General features: G+C 39.6%; 1 protein-coding gene across 2 annotated transcripts in view; it reads left to right on the top strand.

The window, feature by feature from the left end:
• The window catches only part of crlf3 (cytokine receptor-like factor 3), a 28,160-nt gene extending 15,998 nt beyond the window's left edge, over nucleotides 1-12,162 (top strand). For both annotated transcript variants that reach the window (XM_053515384.1, XM_053515385.1), the window contains exons 3-9: nucleotides 2,605-2,812; nucleotides 4,927-5,014; nucleotides 5,120-5,297; nucleotides 5,483-5,705; nucleotides 7,012-7,153; nucleotides 8,720-8,832; nucleotides 10,599-12,162. In XM_053515384.1, coding sequence (XP_053371359.1) covers nucleotides 2,605-2,812; nucleotides 4,927-5,014; nucleotides 5,120-5,297; nucleotides 5,483-5,705; nucleotides 7,012-7,153; nucleotides 8,720-8,832; nucleotides 10,599-10,861 — 1,215 coding nt within the window. In that variant the 3' untranslated portion in view covers nucleotides 10,862-12,162. The remainder of the gene's footprint in view (nucleotides 1-2,604; nucleotides 2,813-4,926; nucleotides 5,015-5,119; nucleotides 5,298-5,482; nucleotides 5,706-7,011; nucleotides 7,154-8,719; nucleotides 8,833-10,598) is intronic.
• Nucleotides 12,163-13,728: the final 1,566 nt, after the last annotated feature.

Here is a 13,728-nt window from a genome sequence, read left to right as displayed (position 1 = left end):
TAAAAAAAAAACATTTAAGTTGAGTGTTACCTTTTAAGTTCATGTTGGACCTACAGTATACCTAACCAGCTTCCTTTGTTGTCAGAATTTCACAAGAGAACACTAACGTGTGTGTGTGTGTCATAGATTTCACAAAACAGCAAAAGAAGAAAGCCTGCATAGCTTAGTTTTGCTAAAGAAACTAGCCTGACCTCCTGAGCACTCTGGAGAAGGTTCTCACTTAGGATAGCTATTTATTTTATCTTGATCAACTTTTGCTCTATTGTGACTAATCTCCCAGTCACAGTCGAGAGAAAAACATTCCCACAGTAGAGATGTTTGACTGTAGAAATGGTTTTAATAAGGTCATTCTCAGTTGCAAATTTTCAGTTTCCAAATATTTCAATCTTTGTGTCATCACAACATACGATTTTGTTTCTTATGGTCCTAGGGTCCTTCAGGTACTTTAACCCTAACTCCCAGTTCGTTGTCATGTGCATTCTAATGAGGAATGGCTTCTGTTTGATCGCCGTCCCATATAGGCCTGATTGACCGAGTGCTATAGTAATAGTTGTCTTTCTGTAAGGCTCTCCCATCTCCACAAGAGAACTCAGGATCTCCTCCGTAGTGACCTTTAGGTTCTTGGTTATCTTTTTGACCAAGGCCCTTCTTCTCCCGATACTCAGTCTGGTTCGGTGGCCAGATTTGGAAAGACTTGGTCCAAATCTCTTCCACCTGACAATGATGAAGGCTGTTGTGCTTGACACAATCCTGTCTCGCCAGTCTATAAAGGGGAAAAGATGGCAGTCATTGCTCGTTCTTCTAACATAAATCGTTTAACCATCGGCACGATTCTAAAGAACAAGGACAAAATATTGCAATATGTTCGTTTTATATTGGGTATAACCTGTGTGTTAGTATCCTAGTACTTAGACAATGTTTGTTGCACTTAGAAACAAATTGGACTTACAAACAATCTCTCAGAACAGAACTCGTTCGTATGTTGGGGACTTACTGTATATTAACTAACAAAACACTCCGAACACCTGTTCCCACTTTGCCATTATAAAGTCATGTGTGTAGAATGAGGTGAGCGGACAAAAAATCCATTTTAGGATGAGTGTGAAACAACAAAATGTGGAAAACCTGAACAGATTAAGACAGATGGATACAGTGACAACGCACAGTTCTTATATTTCCACCGGCAGTCTAAAACACCTGAATGAATTATTAGCTTTGAAGCTGGTGTCTTGTTTTTTGCCACTTTTTACTAAACATCGGAGCCCAAAATGAGGCTCTGTCCGAGTAATATTTTGTACATAAATTTGTGTCTTGTCCCTGTTTTGGGTTTGTTTTTTTTGTGCTCTGTAGGTTTAAATCAACCAGCGATGCCGCCTCACTGCTAACTTAGTTAGCGGCAAAGTTCTGTCATTATGTGAGCAGTCTGGTTGTGTTTTTAGCAATAGTAGGGAACTGTAGCTACTGCTAGTTGGCGATCCGACCTCATGTAAGCCATTGAAGGACCTTCAAAAACAAGAACCGGCACCTTTAAATTGGGCAGATAATAAAGCTGTTCTTTTATTTCTGCAATGATGATGATTAGATCAATTTTTTATTATGATAGTAAGTATATTATTAGTTTTGTATAGTAATAATAATAATAATAACCAGACAGCTATTAAAGTTGCTGTTTGCTATGCGGATTATCTCGCTCCTCCTTAATTGGCAAACAACATGTAGTAGTCATGAAAAACAAAAGCAATGCAACTGACATCTTAGATTACACTCTTTTCTTTCCTTCAATTTCTGCATATACAGTAAGCATGTCTACTAAAATGAAAAGAAGTTGGTCTGGTACAAGTAGTGGACACTTGTCATGGTTCTTTTTTTATATTGTATAAGAGGAAGTGTGTGGGTTTTTTTTTTTCCTCTTCACGTTTAAGAGCATGACAGACAGGAAGTGTGGCAGGTTTCATCTCTATGAATCTGAGTTCGTAAAGAGTGAAGAGAGGCCCTTGTCTGACGCCATTTCCTCATTTTCACACCCGCACACCATCTTAAAGTGATTCGGTTCTCTATTCGCAAAAATACGCACTTTACATATTAACTATGTAGTCAAACTGGAACTTTTTATTGTGCACCATAAAAGAACAATAAATATATGAGAGTGTAACTAAATAAAACTAAATAAAACTCTCTTTATTTCTCAGTATACATAATCCCAGATCGGACTGCCTGCTTTGAATCGCTGGCCTCCAAGGAACTCCTTAAGTAGCACCAAAAATGTGCGAATTGCTTGGCGCTAGGTCAGGGTTGTACAAGGGAGGTGGTAGTAACTGTAATGTGCAAGTTTTATGGTGGGCAGTATGAGGTCGTGCATTGTGTGGCAAAAACAGAACATCAAGCTGTTTTTTTTTTTTTTGTTTGTTTTTTTTCCCGCCTAAGTGCTAAATCCTTCCTCGTAAGAAAACTCCTGCCACACACATTTTCAATTGCACTGGTTTTATCATAAACGCCAGTAACAATAGTGCTAGTTGTAGAGCATTTCCCCTTCTGTATGATCAACCCTGGCGTAATGCCGCCTTATCATTTCCTTTTTAACCCTGCAACGTCTTTGTGTTCAAGGTGCGAGGAAGCTCGACTCATACTCGCGAGGTTTTGAAACGCCACTTTCAGGAGCTCCAGACGACGCTGAGTCGCCTCCTCAACGAGCGACTGAATGTGCTCCTACAGGAAGTGGACGCCATCGAGCAGGACAGCATCAGTCCGCTGGATGACTGCCAGAAACTCATCGAACATGGCGTCAAGATGGCTGACGAGCTCTTGCGTGAAGGTGAGACTGAAAAAGTGCGGGAGGGGGGGGGGACACGTTTTGTCTGTTTAATCACAGTATGTTTTAGTACAAATTTTTATAAATGAGGGTATTTGGGTAACATCTGTGGCATGGTAACTAAAAATGTTTATAGAAAATGATGTAGCTGTTGAAACACTCTGTTTTATAACACTTACTCATAAGACAACATTAAAGCAGGGGTCTTGTCAGAAAGGGACGGCACCAGAGATTTTCTTTTGCCTAATATGCCTAATTTTTCTATTGCAATGTCCCCATGAAGCAAAATCCCCAGTGTTGATCACTTTCAGGGTTCACATGAGTTCAACTGGATATACAGTACTGTGCAAAAGATGATCAAATTAAAGAAATATGAACACTTGTTTTACTATGACAGGCTGCAAAGTGACTGAAGATACCACAAACATTGGATGTTTATTTAACAACTTAAGCAGCAACCTCCTTTTCCCTCTCGTCTGTTTCAACCACTCAGCACCCGGAATCACCAGTATACTAATCACCGGCCTGATCATCGGTCATCATCTGCCCCTGTTTATCACTGGTTCATGCCTTAAGTTAGATGTTGGATGCTTGGATGTACAGTAGGACTACTGATCATAAGATGCTGAGTTCGAATCCCACCAAAACCAACTTGCCAGTGTTAGGTCGTTGAACATGGCCCTTAACCCTCGACTGATCAGATGTGTATTGTAAGTTGCTCTAAGCAACTTACAATATGTAAGTTTGTGTAAGGGTGTTTGCCAAATGTTATAAATGTAAATGAAGCAGGTCAGGTACTGGGACTGGACTGAAAATAAGAGGCAAAAATTTCCCAAAAACGTCAATCTTTTCCCCTTTACTACATAAAAAATTTGAGATGAGGGGAAAAATCAATGCAAAATTTTTTGTGTGGCTGACTCCGAAATTAATTAGATTTTTTTTAAAATTACGTTTATAATAGAGATCGATCGGCCAGTGATCAGAATTGGCTGGGTTATAGATCGAATAGCCGTGACCGGTGATCGGCTAATCAACCCCAGATATAAATGTTTCTGTAACGAGCGCAGAAGCTTCCAAGTGGTGCAACAGAAACACATTTTTATGTGGTTACATTATCGAAAAATCTAGTTTATTTATATATAATTATTTTTATTCATTGACATTCAGCTGCATCTGTTCTCTCAACCAAATGTAAAAGCAAAGCACTTAGACAAACAGTTCCTGAGGTATCCGGCTCAGAACTAGTGCACTTCTCAGTTCAAGTCAATGCACGGGATCATGTTACACTGTATGTGTGATTGAGCCTTGCAGAGAGACCCGTTGTTATGGTAACTGGGCTAAGCCAAACCCCTTCACTCATACACTTTCTGGACGCTGGACCTTCAGTATAAGAGTAAGATTTAATTATTTGTCATTTGCCCCAGTTTTTTTGCAGCACAGTACGTGTATGTATATATATATATATATATATATATATATATATATATATATATATATATATATATAATATATATATATATATTTTTTTTTTAAAGCTGGGGTCCGAGCGCATTGTTAGCCATGGTACAGAACTCCTGGAGCAGATAGAGTTAAGGGCCTTTCTTAAGGGCTCAACAATAGCAGCTTATTGGTTCTGGGGCTTGAACCTGCAACCTTCCGATCAGTAACCCAAAGCCTTAACTGCATATGCCGCCACTGCCCCATAAAACCCCCATATGGGGCAGTGGCGGCATATAGGGAACTGTGTGTGGTAAAATGTGCTTTATTTCTTTTTAGCAGCTATAAACTATTGTATGTTATTTTTTTTTCTTTTTTTGTTGGAGGTTTTCATAAAAAGAATAAGGTTTGTACAAGAAACTGATTAAAAAAAAGCTGAAAAATCTCTACCCTAAAGTCACGATTGACAAACCTCTGACTACTTCCAAGAATACTAAATGAAACAATGACAGAAAAACTAAGCAAAATGTACACACAGGAATTCAGCAGCTCTAGGTTAATATCAGGGAAAGATTAAAGAAACTGTTGGAAATTTTCCTTATTAGGGCATCCAATCAGATCAGTGTCTCATCCAAATGAAAGAATTAAGGTATGAGATCTGACGTCTCCCGTTTGTGCAGGTGAAGCTGCGATACGCTGCGGGATCAGTGACCGAGAAGACAAGCTTTGCAACTTTGCTAAAAAAGCTCTTCACATTCAGCTGGACAGGTGTGATCCAAACTACATGTCTGCATCCTCACATGTGCACTTTCGGTTTATATGGAGGGGAAAATAAAGGTTTTGTCTTGTATACTTACCTGCTTTTGTGTGCAGCCTGCCCGAGGTGCCTGCGCTAGTGGACGTGCCGTGTCTGTCGGCGCAGTTGGACGACTCGTTGTTGTGCGTGATGCAGGAGCGATCTGCGCGTCACGGAAGTGTGTCGTCGCATCCGCCTGTACAGATAGAGGAGCTGGTTGAGAGAGCAGGTGGAGTGTTGGTGCGCTGGAGCAAGGTAATACACACACACACACACACACACACACACACACACACACACACACACACACACACACACACACACACACACACACACACACAAACTAGAATCTGAGTACCTGATATGTGCTAAAGGGTAACCAGTATGTCATAATGTGTGTGTGTGTGTGTGTGTGTGTGTGTGTGTGTTTGTGTGTAAAGGTGGATGAGGACTTCTTCCCTCAGGAATACAGACTGCAGTACAGACGCAGTAACTCCACCCACTACGAGGACGCCTATACCGGGAGCGAGTGTGAGTTTCTGTTGCTACACCTGGACCCTCACACTGATTACCTGTTCCGAGTGTGTGCGCGCGGCGAAGGACGCACCGAGTGGAGCCCTTGGAGCGTCCCACAGACCGGATACACAACCCTCACAGCACACGGTACATGCACATGCAAAACATATACAGTGAATTTGTGTAAAGTATTATACACCTCTTCAAACGGACTGAGAACGGAACAACTGTGTTCTCAATGATCAAAAAGGACCAGACTTTGGGGTCAAGCATTCTAATGTGGAAAGGCCTTTATATTTGCTGTACATTAGCTTAGACCAGGGGTTCACAAACTTTTTGCAGTCCGAGACCCTTTCCTAGAGGACGGGATGTTCCTGAGGATGTCCTTATGATGCCGCATAGATTTCGCCATTGTATGAACCATTAATTCAATTCAATTAAATTTTATTTGTATAGCACTTTTAACAATTGTCATTGTCGGAAAATTGGTCAGGTAGTCCCTGATGAGCAAGCCGTGGGCGACAGTATCAAGGAAAAACTATCTGAGATGGCAATATGAAGAAAACTTGAGGGGAACCGGACTCAACAGGGAACCCGTCCTCATCTGGGTGAAATGGAGAGCAGGAATTGATCTGCTTCATACTTGTGGTTCAGTATAACAGTTGATGTTAATTGATGTAAATATGGAGTCCAGGTAGGTATTGGAGACTCGGGTAGACTCGTAGGAAATTCCAGTTCTGAACTATCGAGCAACTGCAGCCAAGTCAAGTCCTCAGAGAAACAGCTGTCAACATCAGTCGAGGCCAGAACCGTCTTCATGGTAGAGTGAAACCGTCCCCAGACACCAGACACATCCCAATGAGACACACAAGGGCATCTATGTGACGAGATCTCCAACCAGAAGCAGGGCACCAGGATGGGTCAGACAGGTCCGGAGGGCAGAGGGAGTCTGGATCACTGGCAGCTCAGGAACGACATAAGATTTGAAAAGTTGTGTAACAGCAGCTCTAATTTGTACTGTAACTCATGAAGCAGATTAAATAAATCCCTGATGATCCGCAGTGGTAAAATTTTAGCCCTATTATCCGGAGATCGCGAGTTCAATTCCCGGGTGATGCCGTAACCTTTCTCAGCGGAGGTCTAGAGAGAGCTGATTGGCTGAGCTCTCTCAGAGGGGAGGGATGAGAGGTACCTAGTGCTCCCACATTAATCACGGCTTTACAGCCAATCAGGGGCGTCTTTGAGCTCACGCAAGTGGATGGAGCGGATAGTGCTGTCCTTCGATTGTGTTACGCCTCTTCCAACGTAGTGTAAAACATATCTTTCTTTGTATTCTGTAAAGCTGCTTTGTGACAATGACCACTGGTAAAAGCGCAATATAAATCGAGTTGAATTGGATGAAGATAATTTACTCCCAATGTCCTGTAACCTGTGTATCTATGTGTGTGTGTAGAGTGGAGTGCTGGTGTGGACGGCTACGTTCTGAGCAGCAGGAAGAACATGGCGCTGCGCAGTGACTCCTCTTCATCAGGCTGTGCATCTGTGCTTTACTCCAACTCACCGTCGTACTTCTGTGGACAAACGCTCACCTTCAAGTACGTCCTACAGCACTGATGCGCCGTTTTTTCTCTTCACTTCTCAAAACCTCTCGCAAAATACTTATCTGACAACTTTTACTTTTTAGTTAAAGGCGACCTATTATATACGTCTTTCCCCTCTATTGGCCAGAACCTAAACAAGCAAATCAAAAATTTGACCTCATGTACCAAGAGGCCCTCCCCCTGCTCTATTCTTAACTCCGCCTGGTCATGCTGTTCTGTGGGTGCCATTTTTAGGATCTACATTTATATTTTGTTATACTGTATATTAAGGACATCATTGTAAACTAGTGACTGTTTACATACATTTTTTTATTCTTTCTTATATTGTTTGTCACAAATGAATTCTCTGTCCCCCGCAATCTGATTAGCTACAAAAATGGGTGTTTTGGGGAAGTTCCTTAATAACTACAGACGAGCATGTTTGTAAAACAAAAAGAAAGAAAACCTTCAAGAACATATAATTACAAATCCTGCATTTACTTGTGTATATGAGGAAAAGTACAGAAGTACAGTAAAACCTTGGATTACAAATAACGCAGTTTGTGAGTGTCCTGCAAGACGAACAAAGATTTTTTTTTTTTTTACTTTGCTCGTCTTGCAGAACAAGCAAGTCTTGGTTTACGATGACAGGGTATCATGTATCACGCATGCGCTTCTTGTTTTGACGCCGAGCGTCACGTGATCACAACTGAGCCAAGAGAGGTTTTTCTCTCTCTTGTGCTGCGGAATTGTGGGTAATGTTCTCCCCTGCTGGGTCTTAGTTCACGTCTTTTACTGGTATAATCAACATTCATGCACGCATGTACTGTTAACTATAACACTGTGACCACTTGTGTGCGTGCAAAACGTATTGTATTTTGTGTCTGTATGTGTGTGTACAACATACGTGCAAAGCAAAAGCAAGTCTCATTAGAGAGGTTAAAAATCCATTTTCTTGCTTTCTGTATCAGCCTTCTCTTTGTGTCTGTGTGTGTCATTGGACACCGTGACACACACACAGACCCCTCCTACTTTGATTTATCTGTTGGATTTATTTGTACTTTTTTTTTTTAAGGTAAAATGCAGTTAAATTTGTTTTATTTTTATGTATTTTTTTTGAGCTGTGGAACGAATAATGTAAGTTTCAATTATTTCTTATGTGAAAATTTGCTTTGATGTACGAGTGTTTTGGAACTAATTCCCACTTCTGGAACTATGCTTGTAATCTAAGGTTCCACTGTACTCGCATTTAAGTTTTTTTAAATATCAAAAGTACATGAATTGTTTCTATAACTTTCAATATCATATTAAATAAAACCAATTCCAGCGTAGATGAGTTGGCTCATCTAGCTTGCAATCTATAGCATATTGCTGCAAATTAGCATGAGTTAGAAATCTTTAAAACCTTGATTCGGTTGAGCAGAGTAAACAGTTACGGATATGAGGAGAGAGGCCGACAGATTAAAAGTCTTAAGTGCGGTCACGTTTCTCTCTCTTGATGCATCTCTTCATGCAGTCATGCTGCTTGAATATCGATTTGCTAATTGTGTACATGTTTGTGTTTTTTGTGTGTGTGTTTAGGATTACAGCAGTTGGGCAGATGGATAAGCGTGACAGTCTGGGGGTGTGTATGGATAAGCGTAATGAATCAGAATCTCTGCAGAGGGACCAGGCTGTCTGTATCTCCACTAACGGTAGGTTTGATCCTCACCACCAGTGATGTGATGTCGATCCCAAGACAATCTCATTCCAGCGCCGACATCTAGTTACTAAGAGTTTTGGTGTATAAATGGGACTTCCTTGTGATTTTTTCCAATAAAGTTAATTAGACAATATTCAGGTATTTTTTGCATGTTTATTTTCTGTAGCTGTAGTGTTCTTTTCTAATAAAGATCACTAACATTTCTTGACTTTTGAATAAATAATATGTACTGTAGATATACGTAATTTATAATCTCACTCAGGATAATGATTTTGCCTACTACTTTTTGTAGTATGTGTTATTAAAATTAAACCATACTGTATAGCAGGGTCAAGAAAATAGTTCAGCTACTTAAAAGTGCTATACTAATAATATTGAATTAAACTTAAAGCCCACATTCGTGTCACCAGCCTGATTTTTTTTTTTTTTTCTTTTTCTCCCTAATGTGACACAGATCAGATTTTTTTATGGCTCTCTGAACACATACTGTAGACCTGATGTTTCAGATCTGATTTGTGTCCTATTTATTTGTGAATGCTAGCACTGGAAGCACAGGGATGTCAAAGCAGTGCTAAAACAGCTAAATTGAGGCGGACCTAAACAATTACAACTGACTAATTGCTTGACATACTCCAAAGCAAAATCCCAAGTATGTTTTTTCTAATCGCATCCATTGTGTGAACTCATGATGTGTTTTAATCCAGATGACATGAACAAAGATGTATGGGTGTGTCACATACGAGTCGTTTCAGAGGACAGACTTGTGCACATTAAAGTCAGATAAAAATGACTTGTTAATCTGAATTAAAATCGTCCCGACATGCAAATCCGCTCTGTACGAAAAAGACGTAATTAAGCGGTATGGCTTGTAATGTTGTACATGGTCAAGTTTATTTATCAGATTTATGTAAAAATCAAACATTCAAACACTTTTAGTAAACTTGGTGTTTAAGTTGTCTAGAAACTGACTGATACGTTAAGCACTACGTCAGTTTTCTGAGTCAAGCTACAGTATAAATTTGTTCTGAAGGCCTAGCTTAAACAAGACACTAATAAAAGTAAAAAGAAGTGGAATAGTGCACTATTTCAAAAGTTACATTTAATTTTATGAGTAATGGGCCCTATTAGTCATTTGATGACCGGTGTGATTGTGTGTGTGTGTGTGTGTGTGTGTGTGTGTGTGTGTGTGTGTGTGTGTGTGTGTGTGTTTACAAACAAAATAATGTAAGAAAAATATATTTCCGGCCCTCTTTACATTTTTGTATTGACCATGGCTTAAACAAGTTAATTAGATTTCCCTCTAATGATAGATGGATGGATGGATACTTTATTGATCCTGAGGGAAATTCCAGAACCTTTGCTAATGTGACCTCATATAGTAAGAGCTCGTCCACCGACTCGTTGCTCAGCTCTACAGTTCTCTGGTGGGTTTTGCTTAGCAGTAGGTCATTTAGCCCCATAGGGAGTTTGTGGTTAAAAAAAAAAAGCGTTATCTGGGGAGGGGTGGGATTTCAGCTGGAACATTAACACTCTCATACTGTTTGCTGAAGCTCTGAGACTTATGTTAACCTTTGGGTGTTACAGAAAAAGTAAAATATGGGACCTTTAAAGCCTGTTCTGTATTTGAGTGTTAAGTTTGCTTTTCACTATTTTCACATGATTGAAATGTTCCAGGCAGTGTGCAATTAGAAATATTAACTTTTTTACTTTATTAAATACATCAGTGTATAAATTCTGCATTCACAATGTATTTCGCAGGTGCTGTGTTTGTCAACGGGAAAGAAATGACCAATCAGCTTCCCGCCATCACCATCAGCTCAGCGATCACCTTCGACATGGAGGTGGTCAGCGTTTTTCCTGCCAACAACAACCCGAGCGATGTGAGCGGCTTCAAGCTGCGTGTTACGATCGGTTCGGGGAACCGCGAGGTGGTTTTTGATTGGCTGCTCGACCAAGTCGTGGACTGCCTCTTTTTCGGATGTTCTTTCGCCCACCCTGGCTGGAAAGTGCTGGTTTTCTGATGCCGCACTTCACGTTTCGCTGATGTGCTTCGTTAAATTCGTATCTTGACGTCAAAGCTGTTTACAGTGTTTTACTCACACATAGTTAATCCCACAGTAGAGTTTGTTGTCCTGCACTCCGTAGCCACCGTAGCTAAATTTTAAACATGAGAACAATGAGAGACGAGCTGTCTCATTCCTTTATCGTAAAAGCTACCATCTTTCAACTTTAGGATTTAAACTTTACCGAGCCGATCGCATCTTAAGTAACAGTTATTAAGGAAAGAATGACTCTTAAAAGTCTTATCTAAAAATAAAGCCCTTATTCAAGTTATGCAACTAGCATTTAAAGGGGAGATGATTTATTTTTGACCTTTTATGGTTTGTCCCTGAAAAGAGTCCTCCAGCGTTTGCACCCTTCTCTCGTTAAACAGGTGTGCTTGTGGTTTTCATACAAGTATAAGAAATGTTATGTGTGCAGATTTGAGTTGCAGAGCATGCTGGTTAACCACACAAGCTCACATGCATGTCTTTTTTTTTTTTTTTTTTTTTTTGTGAGCTTCCAAAGTAATAATATATATTTTTTTCTCCATCCTAATGCTAATCTCCGGGATTTGGACTAAAATAAATCTAGCGCAAAAACAAATGTGAATGTCGTGTTGTTGGCGACAGTTCTTCTGTTGTCCCTAATACGTATCTTACTGCTTAAAACAAAGGTCAAAACCAAACCAGTATACCCATCTCTATACACAACTGTGTGTTTATATACACCATTTTACACGAGATGCCAGCAGCTGTACATTTAGCAGCTCAATTAATTTTTTTTTTATTATAAACTTTTTTTTTTTAATGAGAAAACTTTCTTTTTTAAATAATGATTCTTGATTAATGATCATTGCTACTGTAAAAGAAAAGAAAAAAAAACAGGAACAAAGTTTTCCTGACCACTTACTACAACTGTTTCCTGTCCAAAAATTGTATGATTACAATCAGTAATTTTGCTACTAGCTGAGAAATTCCGAGCAATTCCATCGGTTGTCATTTATTGAATGAGGTATCAGAAGAATAAAACCCTATTTAAACAATAAGTCAGTATTGAAAAGAAAAAATACAGTTATTTAACAAATGTATAAAAGGTACTTGGATATTATTTAAGTGCTGTTAAACATGTAACCAGACACGTAGCACCATTTACCAAGCTGTGACGGTTCAAGTGAATTTATATCTTCTTTGTACCTCATGTGTGTATGTGCCTTCTGAAAAAACCTATTACAGTGCAGCAGAAGATTTGTCAATTATAATGAATAAACATTTCAATTCTGTTTTGTTTGTTTAGTCCTTCTAAACTTAGACTGTGCCATAAAGCAGCTTTACATGGTATTATCTGGAAAGCACACGTCACTCAGGGTTAAGACCAGTATTATAATACTATTAGTATATTAAAGGAATGTTAACTTTTTGAGCAGTTCCTCAATAAGACGCCAAAGTGCACAGTGTCTCCGTGTTTATGATTAAAGCAGCAGCTCTTAGATGGTACAACTCAACAGAACCCTGGGGAGATTATTCACTAGCAAGTGCAGGGGAAGTTTCGGGCATTTGATGTTTTTGGGAGGTCTTTAGGATATGGATGGTGAATCATTAGGATCATCAGAAGAAAGATGTAAGGAACTTGCACTTTTATTGCACCTGGAAGCAGAAAGTTCACAGCTCAACAGGGAATCAGGTTCCTACAGTACCATGCCAAAGTGCCTCAGGTCTGACTCAAACCCCAAGCTCAGTGATGTCTCTCACACACTCAGGGCACTTAGTTACTATCAATATCAATTTACCACTTGATGTCGACATGATTGCGTCAAAAACCAATTGTTCAAATGGATGAAACCATGTTACCAAGAGGCAGGTACTTTTTAGCAGAGCAGAGTCTTACTTCCAGTCCAATGACAATGTGGTGCCTTTCGGCCGTAAAAAATCACTTCCATGTTTCAAAGCTTATGCAAAGCATCTGATAGGCATCTGAGTGGCCCTTCGTATTTACTTTGTGCCTAATGTATAAACTCTTTCTATTGTAAGATACACTGCAAGGATTTGAAGAGGTTAAAACAAGAAAAAAATTGGGTTGTGATTTTTGACACTTGTTAATGCTTTGAGCTGTGTTTTTGTGTGCATCTTACATACTGTGTCAACAGGAAACACAGATGGGTAGCAGCTTATAATCTATTGGCTTAATTTTGTGGGCCTTTGCCAAATCTATGGTAAGGATGTACAGTGAGAGGAAATAAGACTCACAAACAAGACACTTATTTTTGCTGTTTAATATACTCAGACATTCAAGAAGTAAACAGAAATTTAAGGTTTTATGATAAAATGAATATAGCTACATTTGTATTAATTTTTTTGACCAAGTAAGATTTAGACCCACATATTAATGCATTATTCATATTTTGCTGACTTTCCTTTATTGGCTTTAAGAGCAAATATTTGATCATCGGATGTCCTTTCTGACGCAACCCTCCCGTTTTTCCGGGCTTGGGACCGGCACTTCATTCAGTTGCTGAAGTTTGGGCATTCGGTGGGAGTTAAATGGGGGTCTGAGACACATACAGTGTGTATGAAAAAAAAACGTGTTTATTGGTTGGGAAAATGGGCTGTGGTTACTCCTAACAGGAGCAGGCACAAGAGAAAGAACAACATGAAAATTCTCGGATACATTATCATCAAACACCAATTGATTTTGTTTAAAACTTCAGAGCCATAGCCAGGACCATAACCTTTTCTCTCAGGGCAATGAGTCTGAAAATATCATGGTGGAAACCTCAATGAACTTCACCCAACCGTCCCAGGACAGGTGAGACTCCCAAGCGACCGAACTAATAATAAGGCAGGAAAGA

The sequence above is a fragment of the Clarias gariepinus genome, chromosome 16 (assembly GCF_024256425.1).
Source record: "Clarias gariepinus isolate MV-2021 ecotype Netherlands chromosome 16, CGAR_prim_01v2, whole genome shotgun sequence".
In the NCBI taxonomy this organism is placed as follows: Eukaryota; Metazoa; Chordata; class Actinopteri; order Siluriformes; family Clariidae; genus Clarias; species Clarias gariepinus.
This window is presented reverse-complemented; position numbering and strand designations above follow the sequence as displayed.